Genomic DNA, 22,023 nt, shown 5'->3' on the forward strand with positions numbered 1-22,023 from the left:
CGCTCCCTTTCCCCAACCCTAGTGTTTGTGTCGATAGATCTCAAGTTCCCTAGCAAGGACCGGCAGAGTCATCTACAATATACCTCCTTTGAAGATTCATTTCCTAGGAGTCATAACTATAATTTTGCATGTATTCTCATAACTATAAATTTGCATGTATTCTCAAAATAATGACTTTCAAATGAAGACTAAAATATGATTAATTTAGGTTCTAAAATGGTTTATCTCTTACACCACACACATTAAAAATCATGCTCTCAAGATATGTAGCACCACACCTTGAAAGTGTAACAAATGTGCCTTTTATATACATACTTTTAAGACTTGAAATTTAGGCTCAAGGTGTTACTCTCACACTACACATCAAAAATCATGCTCTCCCAATCAATGTAGCACCACACCTTGAAAGTGCATTTGAAGGTGTAATGAATGTGCCTTCAATATACATATTGACTATCTGTCGATAAACATTGTCGGTAAAGTGAATACCATCCCATACTAAGAAAGTGTTGGGATCATCACACAGAACACTTGTTGAACTACAGGAAGCCAAAGGGTTATATCTATCTACAGTTGCGGCGGCCAAGAGACTTGGTGCTCCACAACATGTGTTTTATACATCAATAAGTCCTGAAACAATATCAATCCAATTTGTAACTATTCAAGGGTCATACATCTTAAGTGAAATAATTGTGATAATTTACATTGAAAGATTCATTGATTGAAGAGTTTATCACAAGATGATCTATGTTATAGCCATGATTGTTAATGTCAAGATAAGTGTATGCACCCAATGTATCTCGCACAAAAAGACAAGATTACACAAGTACAGGTTCCAGTTCATGCAAACATAATAATTTCATATGATTTTGTTTTAATATTGATTAGGTTTTGATAAATATTACAAATAAGAAAGAAACTACTCAAGTTTGACCATTTTATTGGTTACCATATCTTTCTATATAGAAGCAATGATCCACGCTTAAAGAAGCAACTTGCCAACTACTTTGTTGACAACCATAACTAGTCTGATACTAGCAATTTCACTTAGGAATAAGTATTGTTACAAATAAATAAGGTGCCAAAGAATGTCTTCCATCACATTTAGACTTGAAATTAATTTGGTGCATTTTTTATCAGTTTCCTTTATAAAATATGTCTTTATCTCCCTTCCTCATTTGTGTTGAGTTCCTTTAGATTTTGAGATCTACAACTATAACATGTACGAAGAGGTGGTGACACATGTCTTGCCCTTCAACAAATTTTATCTTGTGTACTTTTTGGTGTGCTGGTTATAAGTATAATATTTTATTAAAAACCTAAAGATAGCCTCATCTAACTTACATTTTGCCTAATTTTTACTACTTATGTAATTGGAAATGATTCCTCATTACTATTACTTTGCTTGTTTAAGCTTACTTCTCTGACTTGTTGATGATGTATTGACTCACGAAGGGGTGACATTACTCTTGAGAATAATATAGGACATAAACACACATTCATTTTCACTCCTTCGCATGAATTATTCACTTATAATCTCTCTCTCTCTCTCTCTCTCTCTCTCTCACACACACACACACACACACACATACATTTTCTCTCTTTCACATGAATTATTCACTTTTAATCTCTCTCTCTCTCTCTCTCTCTCACACACACACACACACACACACACACACACACACGTGTACACACACACACACACACACACACACATAGACCACCACAAAAACCAAAGTAGCCACACACACCCCCAAGCAACCACACCTGAAAACCACATTTTAATATTAGTATGTTTTCGGTTATAAGTTCTCTCTCATTATATACATACATACACACACACATATGTGTGTGTGTATGTATGTCTGTTTCACACACAAACACACACACACACATATGTATGTGTGTATGTATGTGTGTTACACACACATACACATGCAAGCATGCATTCACATACACACACACACACACACACACACACTCATGCATAGTAGAAGTGGTGTACAGGATGAGGGTTAGAATAATTCTGCAAAAGCTAAATGTCACATATAAGTAATTACATTTTTTTATCTTCTTTTTTAGTGGAGGCTCTTGAAGAGAACTACAGTTCCAAATTTCAATGTAGCTTGGAATTGAATGAACAATTATACCTATTGAGTTGGAGCCCTTTATAATATATATGCGTGCTTTGGGAAGGATAAAAAGGAAAAACATATACTAGTAGAAAATCTCTTACATATATCTAGACTAGATAGTAGAGGGCCGAGGAGTTGAGTGAGGTCATTTATGTAGTTTTGATTTGTGTAATTATAGTCATAATTTACAATATTATGGAAAGACATCCATTCACAAAGGGGAGTTTGCAACTTGTCGAGATTGGTCATGATCTCCTTGAAAGACGAGCAAAGTTCCAAGAAGATGAAGCTCACATTGGGCAAGAGGTTCTAAAGAGACTCGCTTAACTAGCCCATAGAGTCAGTGTAATTGCAGGTAATGTCGTTCACCCATGCTATACACCCTCGCTCGTCCAATGTTTGTCTACGAGGCTAGCAAAATACTTGATGATGAGGCTGCATCCCATCAAGCCTACACTGTTTATGCATATTAGAATGAGGGAAAGATGTGGGGACACATGTCTCCACAAATCTCATCCATTCTACTCACGTTTTTTTTGCAGACAGTACGCAGATATATACGTTGCTATGAACATTGTTGTAGACGTGGCTATGGACGTTGTTGTACACGCAATATTGATGTTGTTGTAGTCGTGTGCTCATAGCCGCGCCCATAGCCGCACTTATAAACATGTGGGGACAGAATGAGGGATAAATGTGGGGGCACACGTCCCCACAAATCTCACCCATTCTGTACCCTTTTTTTTTGTAGACAGTACGTGGCTATATATGCGACTATGAATATTGTTATACACATGGTGATTGACGCTGTTGAAGCCATGTCCATAGCTATGCTTATAGATATATTGTGGGGACACAATGAGGGAGAGATGTGGGGACACATGCCCCCACAAATCTCACCCATTATGTAGCCTTTTTTCTTTTTTTTGCAGATAGTACGCAACTATATACACTACTATGAACACTGTTGTATACATGACTATGGATGTTGTTGCACACGCGGTGACACTATTGTAGCCGCGTCCATAGCCGTGTGAATGTTTTTTTCTATTTATAGATCCTTTGAAATTTCTACGTATCTTCACGCGGTTGTGCTCTTCGTTTGTTGTAGTGGTAAAAAATCTCTTGCATACATCTAGACTACATACTAGAGGCACCTAGATCTAGAGGAGCTTAGTGAGGCCATTTATGTAGTTTTGGTTTGTGTAATTATAGTCCTAATTTACAATATTATGGCAAGCGATCCATCCACAAAGGAAGTTTTTAAAGGCGGGTAGAGAGAGAATACCATAATGACCGGGATTGGTCCTAAGTTTTTTAACCCATGCCATACACCCTCGCTCGTCCAATGATTGTCCGCGGCCGACAAAATACTTGATGTTGGGGCTGCATCCCATCATGCCTACACCCCCGTGTCGTACAAGAACTTCACGATAATTAATTAGAGATTAATGAGCGGATGCAAAATTGAAAAAAAAATAATTAGAGTATTAGACGTCTGGACCAGAACCTCTGTTTCTTCCCCTGTTTCCCGCCCTTTCAATCTGCAGCGCAGGCTTTCTTTCTCTGCGGGCGGATGCCCTCCCAAGTGCATGGGCACTGAGAGGAGGAGCCCGTCCTTGATTAGACCCCAGAACGTATCTGCGTCACCTGCAAAAATAAACCCAATGCTCAGCAGCCACTTTAACTTAGCATCTCCTTCAACCTCTCAGCTAGCCCCCCCACCCAACCCGTGGAACCCCATCCCTGAAAAGTCATGGAGTGGAGAGAATATCATGGAAGCAGTAATGGACGAAAACTCAAGACTTATGCAGGAACTAAAAGATTCCAAAGTTCAGCTCTTAAACATGAAGAACAAGGACCAGTACAAAGAGGTCTCCAGACCGACAGCAAAAGAACCTGCAGGAGCAGACTCAGTCCCGCCTAAAGAGACAGCCAACTCCACTGACCAAGGACGCAATGCAGCCACCACTGTCCACGTTAACCTGCCAATAGACCAGGTAAGGAGCAGAGTAGAAGATTATACAGAAAGATGCCTGGTGGGCCTCCTCTTTGGACCCAGACCATCCAAGGAATCCATGAGAGCCTGGATAAGAGAAAGTTGGTCCCCTCTTGGAATAGAGGTGACTCTTACACAAGCCCTTCCCAAAGGTTACTACCTCTTTTTATTCAAAGATGCAAGCATGGCTATGAAAGTCATCAGCTCGGGCCAATGGATGTTTAGGCATATACCCTTTTGCTTCATGAGGTGGTCCAAGGACTTCAACCCAGACGGTCCCAAGTCGTCAGTATATCCAGTCTGGGTTGAGCTCCCTAATCTCCCCATCCACTTAAACCCCTGGATCAAAGCTATTTTAGCCCCCTTAGGTCAAATTTTAGGAACCAAAGCCTTCTCGGATTACAACCCAGCGTGGCACCCCCAAGTCTTAGTTGAACTTGACCTAGCCCTCCCCCTCCCTGATAAGATAGAAATAGGATGTGGTGAGTTCTCTCATTCGCAGGCTATCAACCCTCAGATCATCCTTCCCCAAGCAGCTGAAAAAGACCCCCCCCTCAACCCTAGTCAGTCCAGCCCATCTCTCGGCCACCCCCAGCCTTCCGGACCCTCAAAAGATCCTGAATTTGCTCAAGCCATTAGAAGGAAACCAGCCTCCAAGCCCAAGCCCTCTCACCCTATTGTCAAACCAAATAGATACTCTGTTCTTGCAGCTGTTCCGGATCCAGGGGAAGCTGATGAAGAAAATGACACTGTTGAAAATACCCCCATCAACAAGCTGAGATTAGACAAAGAAATCGACAATCTGGATGGGACTGACATGGACACAACAGGCACAACAGCCCCTGAAAAGGGTCTTATCCCTCCATCTGGTAACCCCAATGACATGGATATTAGCAAGGAACTAAAGAGAGGCAGGGCACAACTGGGAGCCACCCCTCAGTCAACCGCAAAAGGAGGTACCCACAAACCACCAAATAAAAGATAATGAAAGCTGCAAGCTTCAACGTCAAAGGGCTTACTGACTCCAAGAAGGCACAGCTAGTAAAACAATGGATCAAATCAAAAGGACATCTGGACTTCATCTCCCTTGTGGAGATCAAGACGTCAGGGGAGGAACTGAAAAGAAGACTTTTCACCATCTCCTCCGATCACTTATGGGTCCAATCACTTCATACTCATGGAGCCGGGGGACTGGCAGTAGGCATTCATTATGATAGCTTGGAAGATCTTAAAGACTTTCAAATAGACATTAACAATCAGTGGATAGTACTCCACATGAACAACTTCTCCATTGTCGGTGTCTATGCCCACGGCCCTCAAAAGCTGAGAATCAGGACCTGGAAATCCTTGCTAAGTCTTAGAGCACCACTGCTGATAATGGGAGACTTCAACATGGTAGAAACCCTAAAAGACAGATTCAAATCCAAAGGTCTAGCCCTGGCTGGAGCAGAGAAACAAGCTTGGGAAAAGGTAAAACGTAAATTCAACCTGCAGGATCTAGGCCAGGAAGGAAGTTTTTCATGGCAGAATTACTCATCGGGTGACCTGGCCAGAAAAGCCAGGCTGGACAGAGCATACACAAGTGGTGAAATCTTTTCCAAATTCAACAGGTGTGAATGTGTTGTAGATACAACCACTTGCATCTCAGACCATTACCCTGTCATTATTACAATGGATAACCAGGAGAACAGACACAAAGCGTGCTGGTTTCATACAGATCCAGCCCTTTTCAAATTGCCTCTAGTTCAAGAAGAAGTCAAAACCATCTGGGAATCCTTCTTCACCAAAACCCTCTCTCCGGCCAAAGCTTGGAACCTTGCTGTCAAGTCAACCCAAAACCTCCTCAGGCAAGTCAGAAAAGAGGTTGCAGCCCATAGAGGCAGCAGACTCACAAAGCTCCAAGAACAACTGAACCAGCAAGAGGCTTCTGGCAACCCAGCCAATACCAACCAGCTCAGAGCCAGGATCAAAAGAGAGGAAGAAATAGCTCTACAACACACTAAACTATTCACCAGGGAATGGTGGACAGGAAAAGCAGACAGACCTAACAAAGAAATGTTCAAAACCCTCAAGGTCAAACAAAGGCAAGAACATATCCCCTTGCTAACAAATAAGGAAGGTACCTTGGCGTTGAACCAAGCTGAGAACAGAAAACTGATCACCGAATACTACAGCAACATTTTCCAGGAAGAAGGACCTCCATCCCCCTCCAAGGCAGCCGCAATGGATACAATAAAACAAGTCAGACCTTCAACAGTCCCTCCCAACATAGCTGCTACTTTAGAGAAAGAAATCACTCCGGAGGAAATCAAAGAGGCCATATATTCCCTCAAACCCAGCAAGAGCCCAGGTGAGGATGGTCTCCCAGCTGAGTTTTTTCAATCCTTTTGTGAGGTGCTAGCAGGCCCCATCCTCAAAGTTTGGCATGAATCGCTGAAATTTGGAGCACTTCCAACCCAAATCAACCAAGGTCTCATCAAGTTGATCCACAAAAAAGGCCCCAAGGAGATCTTGGGAAATTGGAGACCTCTCACTATGCTCAACAGTGTTTACAAAATATTAGCCAAAGTTCTAGCCACTAGAATGAGTAATCACATGAAACACTGGATCTCAAGGGAACAAAAAGGATTCATTAAAGGTCGGTTCATCCTGGACTCCATAATCGCCCCATGGGAAGGTCTCGACTATGCAGAAAAATCCAGCCAGGATTTCCTTTTTATCAAGATAGACTTTGAGAAAGCTTACGACAGAATCCAGTGGGATTACATCCTCCAATCCCTAAGAGACATGGGGCTGGGACCTCAGTTCACCCATATGGTTCAGACACTTTTTGGGAATGCCAAAGCCAAAATCATTCTCAATGGAGAGCTGTCAGACCCTTTCCCTCTAGAAAAAAGCATCAGACAAGGGTGCCCACTTGCCCCCCTACTCTATGCTATAGCTGCAGATGGGCTCAATTGGCTGATAAAGGACAGGATAAACAAAGGAGAACTAGTGGGCATCAACTTCCTAACGGTGAGCAAATGTGCACCCAGATGTTCGCGGATGATACCAACAGCCTCATTGCAAACGAAGAGGATAACATCAAGGTTCTCTGGAGTTGTCTCCAAATCTACTGTGAGGCTTCAGGATCCAAAGTCAATCACAGTAAAACAGGCATTAAAACTCTCATCGTTCCCCCCCCATCGTGGCTTTTGGAAACAGGATGTCATAGCATCCAAGATGGAGAAATTTTCAGACTTCTTGGAATCCCCATGGGATTCAGGGTGTCAATGAAACAAAGATGGCAATGGGTAATGCAAAAAATAGAAAGTAAGCTTCTTAGATGGAAAAGGAAGCAACTGTCCCTAGCAGGAAGAATCATGGTCATTAACCACTTTATCATCCCAGCCACGATCTACTTCCTCAGTTGCTGGAGGCCTCCTGATGCTGATCTCAACGAATTCACCAAACTCTGTAGAAACTACTTGTGGGGAGGTGACCCATGGATCAGAAGCAGACCTAAAGTTAAATGGGAGATCTGCACGGTCCCAAAATTCAAGGGAGGACAGGGGATTCTAGACATCCGCCTGTTAGCAGACAGAATGGCCGCTAAATGGATAATCAGAGCTTTGGAAAATCCATCTGAAGACTGGGCTCAGCTTCTAGTCAAAGACCTCCCCAGATTTTCTATCACCGGTCACAATAAATGGGTAAATCTACCCATGACCACAATAGTAGCTTCAAAACATCCCATTACCCCCAAAGGGAGTCATCTTGTTACTTCAATCTGGAAAGCCTGGTTCAGATCTAAAGGAGCACTGTCCATCAATTTCAATGACAAGAAATCAGAAGGGATAATTGCTGCCGACTCCTGCTGGTGGTCCTTTTTCCCTCAGCCTCTTCTAGGTCCAGAAGAAGAGAATATTGCCCTCAATCTGCACAGGAAAGGACTGGCTACTTGGTCAGATATTTTTAACCCCACCACCGGCACTTGGCTCACAAGAGCAGAGCTGGTAGGCAAATACGACTGCAGAACCCCTGAACTAGATCTAGTACAAAGCAGAACTTCCCAATGGGATACCCAGGAAATCTGGAGAATCAGTAGTCCCCCCAGCTTCAACTTCCTGGCCTTTCGCTGGATAAAAAATAAACCCATTCTACCCATTCCCTATCTTGAAAAGTCTCCCCCTATCCAGGTTACTCTGAACCGCAGATGGAACATAGTCTGGGACAGGAAAAGATGGTACAGATGCCTCAAAGAGCTGTGGAGTCAATTCATAGAACCTAAGAAATCTTGTCTCGTATGGCTGATGGCTTACAGAGCCATCTGGACCCAATGTAAGGCAGCCAAGTTCAGCATTGCCTCTGAACAATGTTCTAGATGTGGCCAGCCCGAGGACGATCTACACATATTCATTCACTGCAAGCACATCTCAGAATCCTACAAAGAGTTGCAGGCAGCTATTCTAAGCTGGGGGAAGGAAGTAAACTGGAAGAATACAATTCTTGGAGAAAATATAGGTTGTTCTACAGTTCTGTGGAATGTAATAAGGTGCGAATACATATGGCATGCATGGCTGCAGAGGTTAGCTGCCACTTTTGATAATCCTGAAATTAAGGGCCCTCCCCTAGCTGTATGCTTAATCACATCATGCAACAGATACTGGAACATCCAAACACAAGCCCTATTCAAGCTAGAGAAGATGCTGTTGATTAAATTCCAAAAGAGGCAATCAGATTTCACAATGAATCAACTCGAAAAAACCAGAGACAAGATCCTCCTACTCCTCTCAAAAGACAGAACATTAATAGAAACTATCAGAAGGATGCAGTAAACATTCCTAGCCCTCCCCTCACAGGAGAAGAGGGAAACAACAGACATGCAATCACTAATCAACCAAGAGAAGTCAAAAAGGCTACTAAGGAAAAGTGACCTATCGATTAGAAGGAGCCACCGCTGGCATGTCCACCAGGAACCCTGGAGAGGCTACCGCATCTCGGCAAAACCAGGTAAGCCCACAACCTCATGATCCCGATGTGCCAGATGCATCCGTTATGTACCTGCAAAGAAGGAAAGAGGCAGAGCCATCTTATCCTCCATCAAGAGAGAAGGCAGCCTGGTGCGTCAAGATTACTTCCAAGGACCCCGGTAGTCCCCCTTCTGCCGCCAGGAGAGCCTACCACCTGGATTCAAGATAAAAAAAGAGAAGCAACTCAGAAGAGCCAAGAGACTTCGCATGAAGGTCTCTTGGTGGTCCCTGATAAGCCAGAATCTTCGACAACAGATGCCCAAATCAACAAGAGGTCGGATCCATCCTCATCTACCTCTTCCTTCTACCTGCAAAGAAAGGAAATGAGTCAGAATAGATTACTCCCTATATTCCAAACCTGCCGTAAATTAAAAATCAAGGGACCCAAAAGAAACCAATCCGCCTTGAAGGGCGAGGATGCCTCAGGCCCCCAGAGATAGCCCCCTGCTCTGCTGACAGAAGATCCCGGAATCAAGGTCAAGAAAGAAAGAAGCTGATCAGAAGGGCTTTCGCCCGAAGGCTGTCGAGGGAGCCAGAACCGTTTGTGCTTAAGAGGCATTCGAGGAAGAGTAATCAAGCGAGACGAAGATCCCTCGCAAGCCCCATCCGGCGACCTGAGGGAAAGAAGGAGTCGGCGTCTAGCCAGAGCAATAGAGAGCTCGATCCTCAGGAGGACGAAGGAGGAGAGGCGAGAGGAAATCATCATCAGATTGGTTGGAGATCGAGCAGGAACCAGTCTGGAAGAAGTGACATGCTCAATCCGCTCCTCCCAGTCCACGTGGAGCACATGCTAACAAGCGTGTGACAATTGGCCGGAGCGACTTAGAACCAGACAAGTGGCTTGTGTTGCCTAGGATCCTTTTTTTTTTTTCTTTCTCATGCAAGATTTCGTGCTGTGGCCACGCGCCAGCCATTAGGTAGTAGCTCTGCATGATCGACACGTGGATGTCGTCCTTGTAATATCGCCCCTTCCTTAATCATAATTCATCAGCCTTTTTTTGAAAAAAAAAAAAAATTAATTAGAGTATCAGTCAGCTGCAGCTGCATCGCGCACCAGCGGGCGAGTGCAGGTGGGCTTGATGCATGCATTAATGAGCTGAGATTAAGAAATTGATTTCGCACAAATTACCCGGATAGTATCGGCAACCTTGTCCACGACGAGGGGTAGCAAGTTCATGATTTCTGCATGTGTAAATCCGGCCACGACCAAACCAGAAATGTCATTTCCACCGATTTCTATGAAGCAAGTAGCTTCCGCTACAGTTGATGGATCCGGGAAAGTGGTCACGCCTCCTTTCAAACCTAAAAGTAAAATAAATATTAACCAATATGTGGCTTTTGCTGGTTATACAGTAGGTTATAATATGATTTCTCTACAAGCATTATCAACCCATGTTCTTGCTTAGAAAATTATCCTCAGACTGGACTGTGAGAAGTGTGTACCTGCTTCCACAAATTGCAAGAAGGTCCGATGCCATTGTAATTGAACGTCTAGTGTGCAGGTGGTATAAGGGATAGTCCCAAGCTCTACAGAGTAGGAGTAATTGAGAGCTGTTGCGCTGCCCACTGCGTAGTTTACACCGTGAGAGAAGTCCGTCCCGACAAAGTCCAAGAAAGGTGGCAAGAAAGGGAGGCCCAGCGACTGCACTGCAACACCATAGCCCTCCCCCCCCCACACACACACAAATAAACAAAATATGTACTTGTTAGAGAATTAACACCGCCTTGATATACTTGTGCAGGTGTCGTGATGCAGTAATACCAAATGCAACGTCTACTTGCCTATACAATCAATGATTAAACGACCATCCGAGAAGCGTTGCGCCCCAGCTTTGAAGTAGGTTCTTCCATAGGGAAGGAAAGACGGTGATAGGAAGGCCGGGTTCCATGTTCTCACGAGGTTGCCTGTGTCCGAGAGAGAGTCCCCAAACGCAAACACAACCGAGGGGCACCCATCACTACTTCGTGCCGGAGTTGAGGCGGCATGGCAAATGAGCACCAACATGAATAATACTATTTGGAAAGCCGGCCAAAAGCTGGCCATAATTACATGTTGACTTGAATAACCCATGCCAAAATCCCTGCCCTCACTCTCTATATTATACCACTTACTTATAGCTGAGTGCATGTGAAGCGATCCAAAAGGCGTGATGCGGATGAAACCAAAGCGGCTGCCGGGGCTCCATCATTCACAGCCTCTAAGTGATTAGGGTAGGTGAGGAGTCTTTCGAAAGCAACTATACAGGAGGGCCGCAGGTCCTTATTAGTGGGAGCCTGCTTATCGGATCATGTACGAAAGGAAAGGCAAGGTAAAACACACGGTGTAACCAGGTGATCTGTAGAACTCTGTCGCATTGCCATTTGTAGTCTTCATGGATGCCTTCAGAAACTGTAGATCATCATATATTTAAGCAAAGCACAACACAAGAAAATGGCACATGTTGATGGGAGCTCACAAGGGTTGATTAGTCCCCCTCCGCCCCTTTTGTATTATGAAGATTTTATACACAAACCTTACTCACTAGGCAATATCTGGTTGATTACCCCTTGTATTGTGAAATTTTATACACAAACCTTACTCACTAGGCAATATCTGGTTGATTAGTCCCCCCCTTCTTATGAAGATTTTATACACAAACCTTACTTCTGGATTGGGTGGGTGGGTGGATGGGTGGTGGAGTATTGAACTCACTCCCTTACTTAGGGGAAGCGGTGAACATTGAACTCACCCCTGCTGGATATGAACGCTCTATCAGCTATTCGACTGGAGCTCGATAATTGCCTAGCTATCGTTTTACAAAAGAAAATCACTTAATCTACTGTAATGGAATCTGTATTTCACATCACATGACCAGAATTTAGGAAAATTGTAATTTAGGAAAATCACTTAATCTACTGTAATGGAATCTGTATTTCACATCACATGACCAGAATTTAGGAAAACTGGAATTTAGCAAAACTGGCTAAGATTTTAAGTATTTGAAGGAATGATTTTTTAATATAAAACTGGCATATAGTAAAACCCAATATAGTTAAGAGTTGTCTTTACAGGTAATTCTTGAAATTGGAAGGGTGAGGCTTATGATGCCTCTTCAAAAGAGAGGGCCCATAATCAATGTTAGAGAATAACACTGTACCCACCCACTAATAAAAAAAGACAAGCTGGAGTACAATGGTTTTCCTATTTAAAATCTTATTATTGACTGGTCTTTAGAACTAAAAACTTATAAATTTTATCGATTTACAAAAAAGGAGTTGCAAATTACTCGCTTTAAATTGTGATGACCGCATCTGCAAGCATGTCTCACCTGCAAAGTTCAAAAGCAGTCGCCAGGGCCGAGGGCAGAGGCGCACCTTACTCGCTTTGAATTGTGATCAATGTGATGACCGAGTCTGCAAGCATGTTTCACGTTCCAGCGAGATATATCTCCACAAGTGTTCGGAAAAAAAGTTGGGAAAACCTCCGTGTAAAAATTGTCAAATTATTTATAAAGGAAAATTTCCAAATCTGAAGGTTTTTGTTTTATAACTTCTCAAAATTTGGAGGTATTTGTACTTTAAAGTTTTAAATTTAAACGTGTTTTCCAGGTGCAAGCTACACTGCAAGCTACACTAAATTCGGCTTTTTTTCGAACACTTATCTGGAGCCTCCAACCATTTATGAACACCATCTGTTTAGTTGACTCTTGTCTAGAGTCTGTATAAGGGAATTTCAAAGCCCAAAATGGGCTTCAAATGACACACCTGCAAATTCACCTAAGGTGGCAACAATGAAACCTATTAACTTACCATAGTATCAACATGAAGCCTAGTTCTTAGGTCCAAAGTTATATGGGTACCAGGGATTTCACTGACGTAATTATAAACGCGTCAATAAGTTATTAACTTTTGACAACAGCACATAAAATTAACGTTGTATAAATATTATCAGTATTTGACTTGGAATACAGGTAAAGCCCGTCAAGGTTATTATATTGCCCATCGAGCTTTTTTTATTTCCCAATGGGCCCGCCGGGCCTTTTATATTTCCTAGCGGGCTCGCCAGAAATAGAAAAAGCCCGGTGGGCTATTATTTAAATCTATAAAGGAACTTCATGGTGTCACATCTCTTGTTTTCATAGTAGCGACACACTAGAGGGTGCTTCTCCCAGATAGACAGCCCATGTTTAGGTAACTTGGGTAGGTGCTATCCCTGAGCAAATCCTTGTGCTGCTTGTAGATTGGGCTATTAGTCCTATTATTGGACTGTTTGGGCCCTTAATACACAGACAACACAGTCTGCATTTCGCATATAGAGTACACTGTACGGATTGGACATCTTGTCCTTGATATTGGGCGATGGTTGTCCTTGATTTACATTAGTATGCTATTTGTGCATGCTTTAGTTCAGACTTAGGGATTACTTTACACTTTAGCTTAGACTAGTAGTCCTTTATTGGATGGTGCTAGTCCTTACTATAGAGAGATATTATTGTGTATGCTATTTGTGCATGCTTTAGTTCAAACTTAGGGATTACTCTACACTTTAGCTTAGACTAGTAGTCCTTTATTGGACGATCCTAGTCCTTACTATAAAGTATATATTATTGCATATGTGAGTGATTGGACCATTTGTCCTTCTTGTGCTGCATCACTCACAATAGAAAAAGCCAACATGATTGATTGGACCATTTGTTCTACTATTACCTGGGCACCGAGGAAAAGAGTTTCCAGGTCCCCTAGCCGACGTTTCATGCAAAAATTAAGGTAGGCATTCCACATACACACCTAAAATGAAATTGCCATTTATAACAGATTCAGTTGTCTTTAAAACAATCCTTCAATAGAAATCATAATATTACTGATTATCATCCTCTAAAATTTTGAATCCTTTGTGTTACAAAATATGTCATCTGGACTCTCCGTTGAAGACCAGCTGGCCAACCAACGAGATCCAATATCAAAATCTGATTCACATACATCTTTCTCTTTAGTCCATCCGAATCTTCCTCGACGCACGCATGGGTGTCCTAGCAACTGTGAGCCCATGCATCACCTAGTCAGAACCCTCTAAGATCCTCCTTAGGTTTCCTAGCACTTCACTCAGGGACTGCTTTGTCAGTCCTCGCCCATCGTACCGGAAGCGCACCATTTTAACCGTACACCGAGACTGGTCAAGACCTCGGCAGGCTTTGCCACGAGCGATGTCCCTCGACGACTCCTCCCGAGCTGTTGCAACAACGAACCTCCTCTTAGTAAAACACATGGCAAATGCTTCCTCTAGCATTCTGGCGTAAAACAGTCCTTTAAATGAAAAATAGAGGCAAGTAAAATTCCCAGTTTGAGATTGGTTCCACAAAACCCCTTTTTCCTTAATTTTCCAATTTCATAATGAGAATCCTTGATCTCTCATGAAGGTAATCTATCCATCATTTGACTAATTGTCCAGCTAGATTCTTGGTGATTTTGGTCAAAGGAAAACTAGTTTAATTCAACGGTGAACTATTCTTTGTATTTAGGAACTTGAATTGGTGCTTGATTCATACCGAAAGATAGAGAAGTAGGTTTACTGTCCGTCCCTCTCGTAGTCTAACCAAAATCATTCAGTTTAGTTCTAATAAGGATTTTCTTCAGATAAACATCTATTTTTGGATAAGTACCAATTTAATGATTTAACCAAATAGAATATCTAGAGATATTCTTTCTACCATTTAATTTCTCAACCTTAATTCCCTAGGTGAAATTATGGTGAAAATTCCTCTAAATTTGTTATTAAAAAAAAATTCAATCTTTCTCTACTTTAATATCATAAAAATTCTTTTTTTAATTAAGTACGATTATCCATAAGCTTAAAATTCCTCTTTTACTAATTTATAGGAATTCCTCTTTTATCATAAAATAAATCTATCTAAAATTTCTCTTTAAATTAAATAAAAATATTCAATATTCCAAATATACCAAGAATTCCTCTTTTTCCATTTAAATGATTGAATTCCAAATATGATGGGAATTCCTCTTTCATCATGTAAATTTATTCATGCATAAAATAGTTTTAATAGTTCCTTCTCTCACTTCATTTTCATTCCACTTTTTTAGAGAGCTTGAGCTCAAGATCTACGTAGACACCCACGTAAGGACACCAACACATCACCACATTAGCATAGTCATACATGGATATGGCACACACCATGAACACTGCACTTGTTACCATGCCTTCACGAAACACAGTGCAAGGAACCCAACGACCACATACTGGCGACACCACGGAAGAGAGTGACCCCTTCGATTCTAGAACATGCCCAATGGGATCACAAGAGTCCAACCCTCCTCCCACATCAATACCAATGCACACATTTGCAGGCCCTTCTAGTGGGAGCAAGCATGTGAAGAAGAACCCACAATGCAGCCACCCCAGAGATCAAGACAGAGAGGCCGATGATGAGCAGTACGATTGGGTTGGTGAAAACATTCTAGGTGAGGACCGAGGTTGGTGGACGTATCAAGGTCCACCTCATGCATATAATTCCCAAGCATTCATCCATTCCTCGTGTGTGGAAGATGGCCCCGTATCTTCTACTAGAGTGGGCTATTCAGCTGCAGATTATGCACCCTCTGGAAAGTGCTCTGATGCAAGCTGCTCTTCCACACTAGCACTCGTTTCCTACTGCCTTCACTTCCTTGTCATCCCTCAAATACCCTGCCAACTGCAATGCAGGCATCTCTACCTCCTCATCCTCATCCTGATGAGAGGAATGCAAAAGTGGCGAGCCATGAGAGGAACCTAGTTCCTAAATTTTCCTTCCCCAACCTCTTCACCTCCTGCTTATTAAGCTCCTGTGGGGATGTAGATGCCGATGAAGCATTCAAGGCACTGGGGATGTAGGGGCGGGCATATTGTTGAATGTACTTAAGCAGCTCAACAGGCACCCATCGATCATTGGGTTTAATTTGGAGCAATGGGAAAAGGAGATGGAGCGGGGAGCCAAGTATTGCTCCATGTATGCAATCTACGTCTCATAATGTTGGGATGCAAGGGCGAGAAACTTTTCAAAGTCGACTTCATGAGAGAACATGACAAAGAGCTCGCTCTTGCCTGCCCACAGGGTGGTGGGAGAGGAACTCACAGAAGTTGTTGTGAGGTGAAAAAAAGAAGAAAGAACCTGCCTCTATAGCTCTTCCACCTCCCAAACTTGGAAAAACTACCACGAACGGGGCACCACCAGCCACCGGCTGGAACACTCTCTCAACATTCGCCACCCACCCACACCATAAGACAGCTCAGAACCATGAAGGACAGATGATCATTCAGCAAAAAACACAACACCATACACACTGTATAAACACAGCAAATACACCAAAGACCAGGACTCTGGCCAGGATTTACTGCCAAGGGAATACACCCTTGCGTCTGACGACCAAGCCTCTGTCTCCCGGTCCCTATAATCTCCACAGGGCTCCCACACCAACAACCCTTCTTCACTTTCTCTGTAGCCCGGCTACTCTCTGTCTCTGCTGCTACCTGGCAATTATCGTAGGCGAGCCCCACTGTCTCCAGCCCACACATCAGCACCACTTCTGCATCCAACCCACACAAGAACCCAAGGCTCCCTCTCTGGTCAGCATCCACGCACTGCCTGCAATCATCGCCCACACAAGACCAGCTACTCTCACCAGAAGGCACCCACACCAGCTAACCTTCACTCAGCAGCTCCCACTCTCTGTATGTCATGACCAGCAGTTTCACCAACCACCAGAGCCTCTGCAAAACCTCTTCACCACGAACCACTGCTCACCGCAGCATCACAGATATCTAGCCCAAGCCACATCACTCAAGGCCCACACCAGCCCGTCTCTTACCCGTCATCACTTCAGAGCCACAACAGCTCTCCATTTCCCTGTACACTGTTCCCAGTAGCCCTCATGGCTTCCAAGCTTCTTTTCTCTACAGCAGCGCCACACTTCAAACACACGGGCCTCTCACCTCTGTTCTTCCTCACTTCAAAGCGATGCCACCGCCTCTGCAGCCCTCCAGCCTTTTTGCAGCAAGCGCTGACTCCACGTCTTTCACTTCAAAGCGGTGCCTCCAGTTCAACACAGCAGCCCCCTTTGCAGCACCCTCCAAACCTTCGCCAGCCACCACCTGCAGTTTGTCGTGAGCCCGACCGCTTATCTCTGCTCTGCACCCGGTTACCTCCTTTGCAGCAGCTGGCGACCCCTTTTCTCCTGATGCAAGCGATGCCCGCCAGCCTATGCCTCTTCACTGGCTGCAGCGCCTTTGCAAGGGCCAGCCACCTTACTGCACCCGGATCCCTTTCTCTCTGCAGGATGGTCGCCTCTAGCTCTCACCTCTGCTCGTCAAAGGCGGTCCTTCCCCTTCGCCTGGCTCCCCTTTCTCCAATCTCACCACCCCATCACCTTCTCGAAGATCTGCTGCTGGCCGCCATGTTTTCCTTCCATGTGGCCTTCTAAATTGGCCATATACAATATTTTTTATTATTTTTTTAAAAGCCCCCAAACACAAACTGATGGCCACCCTCAAATAATAAAAGAGCCCCTTCTTCTTGCACTTCGGATCATCATGCCGCGGCCATAATTTTCCAAAACAAGAGCGAGAGCTATCCGTCATCTTCATCAGCATCATTATCATCAAGCCCATCAATTTCTAATCTCGATGCTCTGCATTTAGCAACCACCGGCACACTACATTATTGCCATAAAACTCCCAGATCTCCAGCGTCTGCTCCGGAAAACAAAACACGTGCATAAACCAGCTTTCTGCCAAACCACTCGGCCTATACACTTGCCAGGGCATTCAGGGCAAAATTTATTTGCAAACCACATGCACCATATGTACACTGACCCAAAATACCTCTCAGATTTTAGCCTGACATACTTTGCCCAACCCCTAGCCTGCTGAATCATTTATGATTAGCAGAAAGCATATAACCATGTTTTCCTCCGATGACCACGTTTCCCTCCATCAATCCTCTGAGCATCATACAGTGTAACCAGCACATCTCTGTTCCAGGTGATCCAAGAAACTCTATCATCCTCTACAGGCATGATCTTCCATCCCGCATCCCACAACATAGCACTAGAACCTCTGGAGACAAAGCTCCTGACATACACACCATCCCGTCTCATCTCAACTCCAAAATCACTGATATGGTCAATACCAATATCGGAGAACCGGTGCAGCAACTCCTGCTGAGGGTAAAAACTGATGAAAGCTTCATCAAGAAAAACCTGCTGTGCCATAACACTTTCCTGTCCATCCACATAAGAAGCCTCACCATCAAAACCAGCCACCACAGGCAAAACCAACTCCTCTTCGAAAGACACCATTCCTAAAGCATCCACCTCAGTTCCTGTATGCTCATCTTCATCAAAACCAATGAGAAATTCATTTATTACGGCATCCATAGACTCATCTATAACAGCAGCCCTCTCATCTATAGTAGCAGCATCATTCAAAGCCTTTTGGTGTTTCTCTTTCTTCATAGCCTCAATTCTGGTCATGGCTTTTTTAACATTAATACACATCTCATCATCCAGCTCCAACTCAAGCTCTTCATCCTGTAGACTGTCTATTTCCCACTCATCCCACACAGGTTTATTATCCAAAGACTTAAAAGCAAGCTCTTTCACATCACATGCATACCTTTGCTCATGATTCATTTGTATCTCCTCGCATTCCTCATGTATGGCTTCTTCCTGTTCAGCAACCTCATCACCAAGCACTTCCTCATCAATAACCAGGGCATCCATCTCTGCATCCTCCTCACTGGATGAAGTATCCTGCCCACCCCCTAGTGGAAAATCAGTTACCTGAAACTTCCTACGAGGCTTCCTCTTCTGCTTGACCTTCACATCTTCTCCTTCCTTCACTTTTCCTTTCTTCTTGCTGGGCCCTGCAGCATCCTTACTTTCCCTTTCCTGTGGCATCCGTTTCCCCAAAGGCATCACATCAGCTTCTGCCTCCTTCATCTTCTCAAGGGTGACCACATCTATCACCTTAGTTTTTCCCTTCTCTTCAGCTGTGATTCCACTCGGACCTGCTTTATCCCTGATATCAATACCAAAATCCTTCGACCTATCCGGTAACTGTGAAGGTAGTGGGTACATATCACCACCCATACGCTGAGGCTTATCACAATCTGTACTTCGTTGACCAAGTTCACCACAATTCCAGCATGTAGGAATGAAATGATGGCCCCTACCGCGACCACGCCCATATCCTGCTTGTCCATCTCCCCCTTCAGGAAAATTACCTCGGCCTCTACCACGTCCACCACCTCTACTTCCCATTAGATTTAAGCTCAAATTCTTCATAAGATCAACCATCTGCTTCATATTCTGCCGCAATCCCTCATCAGAACCTGCAGAAACCATAGGTACTCCCTGACTAGCTTGTGGTACCATCTGCATAGCTTGACCTTCAGTGGGCTTCATCCTCTCGATCACTGCACTCATGGGGGTAGCTTCCACTCTACGAATCTCCAGCTGTGCTACAACTGGAAACATCCCCAGCTGATTCATTCGCTGCAATTTCCAATCTTTTGACTTAGCAATTTCTACCGCATCCTCAAAAGACCTGGGCTTCTTCAATTCCACTTTCCAGCGAATACTCCTCTTAAGCCCGGCTACAAACTTATTTTTCTTCATCATATCAGGCGGTACCTGATCTTCTCCCAAAGCCCTGCATAGAGTTTCCCATAGCAAAGAAAATTTCTTCATATAATCATCTATTGTTTCAAACTCACCTTGTGTCAGAGCTTGCACCTCATGCCAAACCTTGTCGGGGTCTTCTACCTTCTTGAACCTGTTGCTGAGTGCTGTCTTCAATCCATCCTCAGTCATCTCAATGCGTGGAACAGCATCCCTCAACGACTCCTCATAAGCCCTGTACCAGGTCCTTGCATCTCCCTTCAAACAGATGCTCAATAGCCGCAACACCTGTACTTGCTCACTGATATGGTTGCTTATACATGCAACCTCCATCCTTTCCAAGAAATCTGCCACATCCTCATTCGGACCACCATAAAACTCTGGGTAAGACATCATCTTAACCCCCAAAACCTCTCGTCAGATCCCAAGCAAAAACCCAAAAACACCTTCCTTCAATCTCTCACTCTGGGGCATACACCCTCGTAAGAGAAATCCCGAAACTATCCTCAGTCAATGAGCAACTCCTCAGTCAAACTATACCAGAAAGAGCCACTCCTCAGTGACACAATGTCTGAGCAAATCCTCAGTGGGGGCACCAGAAGGATGTGAGGTGAAAAAAAGAAGAAAGAACCTGCCTCTATAGCTCTTCCACCTCCCAAACTTGGAAAAACTACCACGAACGGGGCACCACTAGCCACCGGCTGGAACACTCTCTCAACATTCGCCACCCACCCACACCATAAGACAGCTCAGAACCATGAAGGACAGATGATCATTCAGCAAAAAACACAACACCATACACACTGTATAAACACAGCAAATACACCAAAGACCAGGACTCTGGCCAGGATTTACTGCCAAGGGAATACACCCTTGCGTCTGACCACCAAGCCTCTGTCTCCCGGTCCCTGTAATCTCCAGAGGGCGCCCACACCAGCAACCCTTCTTCACTTTCTCTGTAGCCCGGCTACTCTCTGTCTACTGCTACCTGCCAATTGTCGTAGGCGAGCCCCACTGTCTCCAGCCCACACATCAGCACCACTTCTGCATCCAACCCACACAAAAACCTAAGGCTCCCTCTCTGGTCAGCATCCATGCACTGCCTGTAATCATCGCCCACACAAGACCAGCTACTCTCACCAGAAGGCGCCCACACCAGCTAACCTTCAGTCAGCAGCTCCCACTCTCTGTATGTCGTGACCAGCAGTTTCACCAACCACCAGAGCCTCTGCAAAACCTCTTCACCACGAACCACTGCTCACCGCAGCATCACAGATATCTAGCCCAAGCCACATCACTCAAGGCCCACACCAGCCCGTCTCTTACCCGTCATCACTTCAGAGCCACAGTACCTCTCCATTTCCCTGTACACTGTTCCCAGTAGCCCTCATGGCTTCCAAGCTTCTTTTCTCTGCAGTAGCGCCACACTTCAAACACACGGGCCTCTCACCTCTGTTCTTCCTCACTTCAAAGCGATGCCACCGCCTCTGCAGCCCTCCAGCCTTTCTGTAGCAAGCGCTGACTCCACGTCTTTCACTTCAAAGCGGCTGCCTCGAGTTCAACACAGCAGCCCCCTTTGTAGAGTCCACCGGTTCTCCTCTCCTCAGCACCCTCCAAACCTTCGCCAGCCACCACCTGCAGTTTGTCGTGAGCCCGACCGCTTATCTCTGCTCTGCACCCGGTTACCTCCTCTGCAGCAGCTGGCGACCCCTTTTCTCCTGATGCAAGCGACGCCCGCCAGCCTATGCCTCTTCACTCGCTGCACCACCTTTGCAAGGGCCAGCCACCTTACCGCACCCAGATCCCTTTCTCTCTGCAGGATGGTTGCCTCCAGCTCTCACCTCTACTCGTCAAAGGCGGCCCTTCCCCTTCGCCTGGCTCCCCTTTTCTCCAATCTCACCACCCCATCACCTTCTCGAAGATCTACTGCTGGCCGCCATGTTTTCCTTCCATGTGGCCTTCTAAATTGGCCATATACAATATTTTTTATTATTTTTTTAAAAGCCCCCAAACACAAATTGCTGGCCACCCTCAAATAATAAAAGAGCCCCTTCTTCTTGCACTTCGGATCATCACGCCGCGGCCATAATTTTCCAAAACAAGAGCGAGAGCTATCCGCCGTCTTCATCAGCATCATTATCATCAAGCCCATCAATTTCGAATCTCGATGCTCTGCATTTAGCAACCACCGACACACTACATTATTGCCATAAAACTCCCAGATCTAAAG

The 22,023-nt window shown here is 44.5% G+C and overlaps 1 protein-coding gene across 1 annotated transcript; it reads right to left on the reverse strand.

The window, feature by feature from the left end:
• Positions 1-10,176: 10,176 nt before the first annotated feature.
• Positions 10,177-11,193, reverse strand: LOC147612266 (GDSL esterase/lipase At1g28570-like). Its single transcript, XM_086784294.1, has 3 exons — positions 10,929-11,193; positions 10,590-10,793; positions 10,177-10,448 (listed from the first exon to the last, which is right to left on the reverse strand). Exons 1-3 carry the CDS (start codon positions 11,188-11,190, stop codon positions 10,249-10,251), a joined length of 666 nt encoding a protein of 221 aa, XP_086640420.1. The 5' UTR covers positions 11,191-11,193; the 3' UTR covers positions 10,177-10,248.
• Between the last annotated feature and the right edge of the window lie 10,830 nt (positions 11,194-22,023).

Source organism: Cibotium barometz, chromosome 46 (assembly GCF_041138505.1).
Source record: "Cibotium barometz isolate CiBa-2024 chromosome 46, ASM4113850v1, whole genome shotgun sequence".
In the NCBI taxonomy this organism is placed as follows: Eukaryota; Viridiplantae; Streptophyta; class Polypodiopsida; order Cyatheales; family Cibotiaceae; genus Cibotium; species Cibotium barometz.

Excerpts from the sequence above, each read along its gene's own strand:
- LOC147612266 (XM_086784294.1), bottom strand. The coding sequence starts at position 11,190 with ATGGCCAGCTTTTGGCCGGCTTTCCAAATAGTATTATTCATGTTGGTG. Across the intron at positions 10,794-10,928 it reads TTTAATCATTGATTGTATAG|TGCAGTCGCTGGGCCTCCCT; the intron begins GCAAGTAGACGT and ends ATGGTGTTGCAG. Across the intron at positions 10,449-10,589 it reads CTTGCAATTTGTGGAAGCAG|GTTTGAAAGGAGGCGTGACC; the intron begins GTACACACTTCT and ends TTTTACTTTTAG.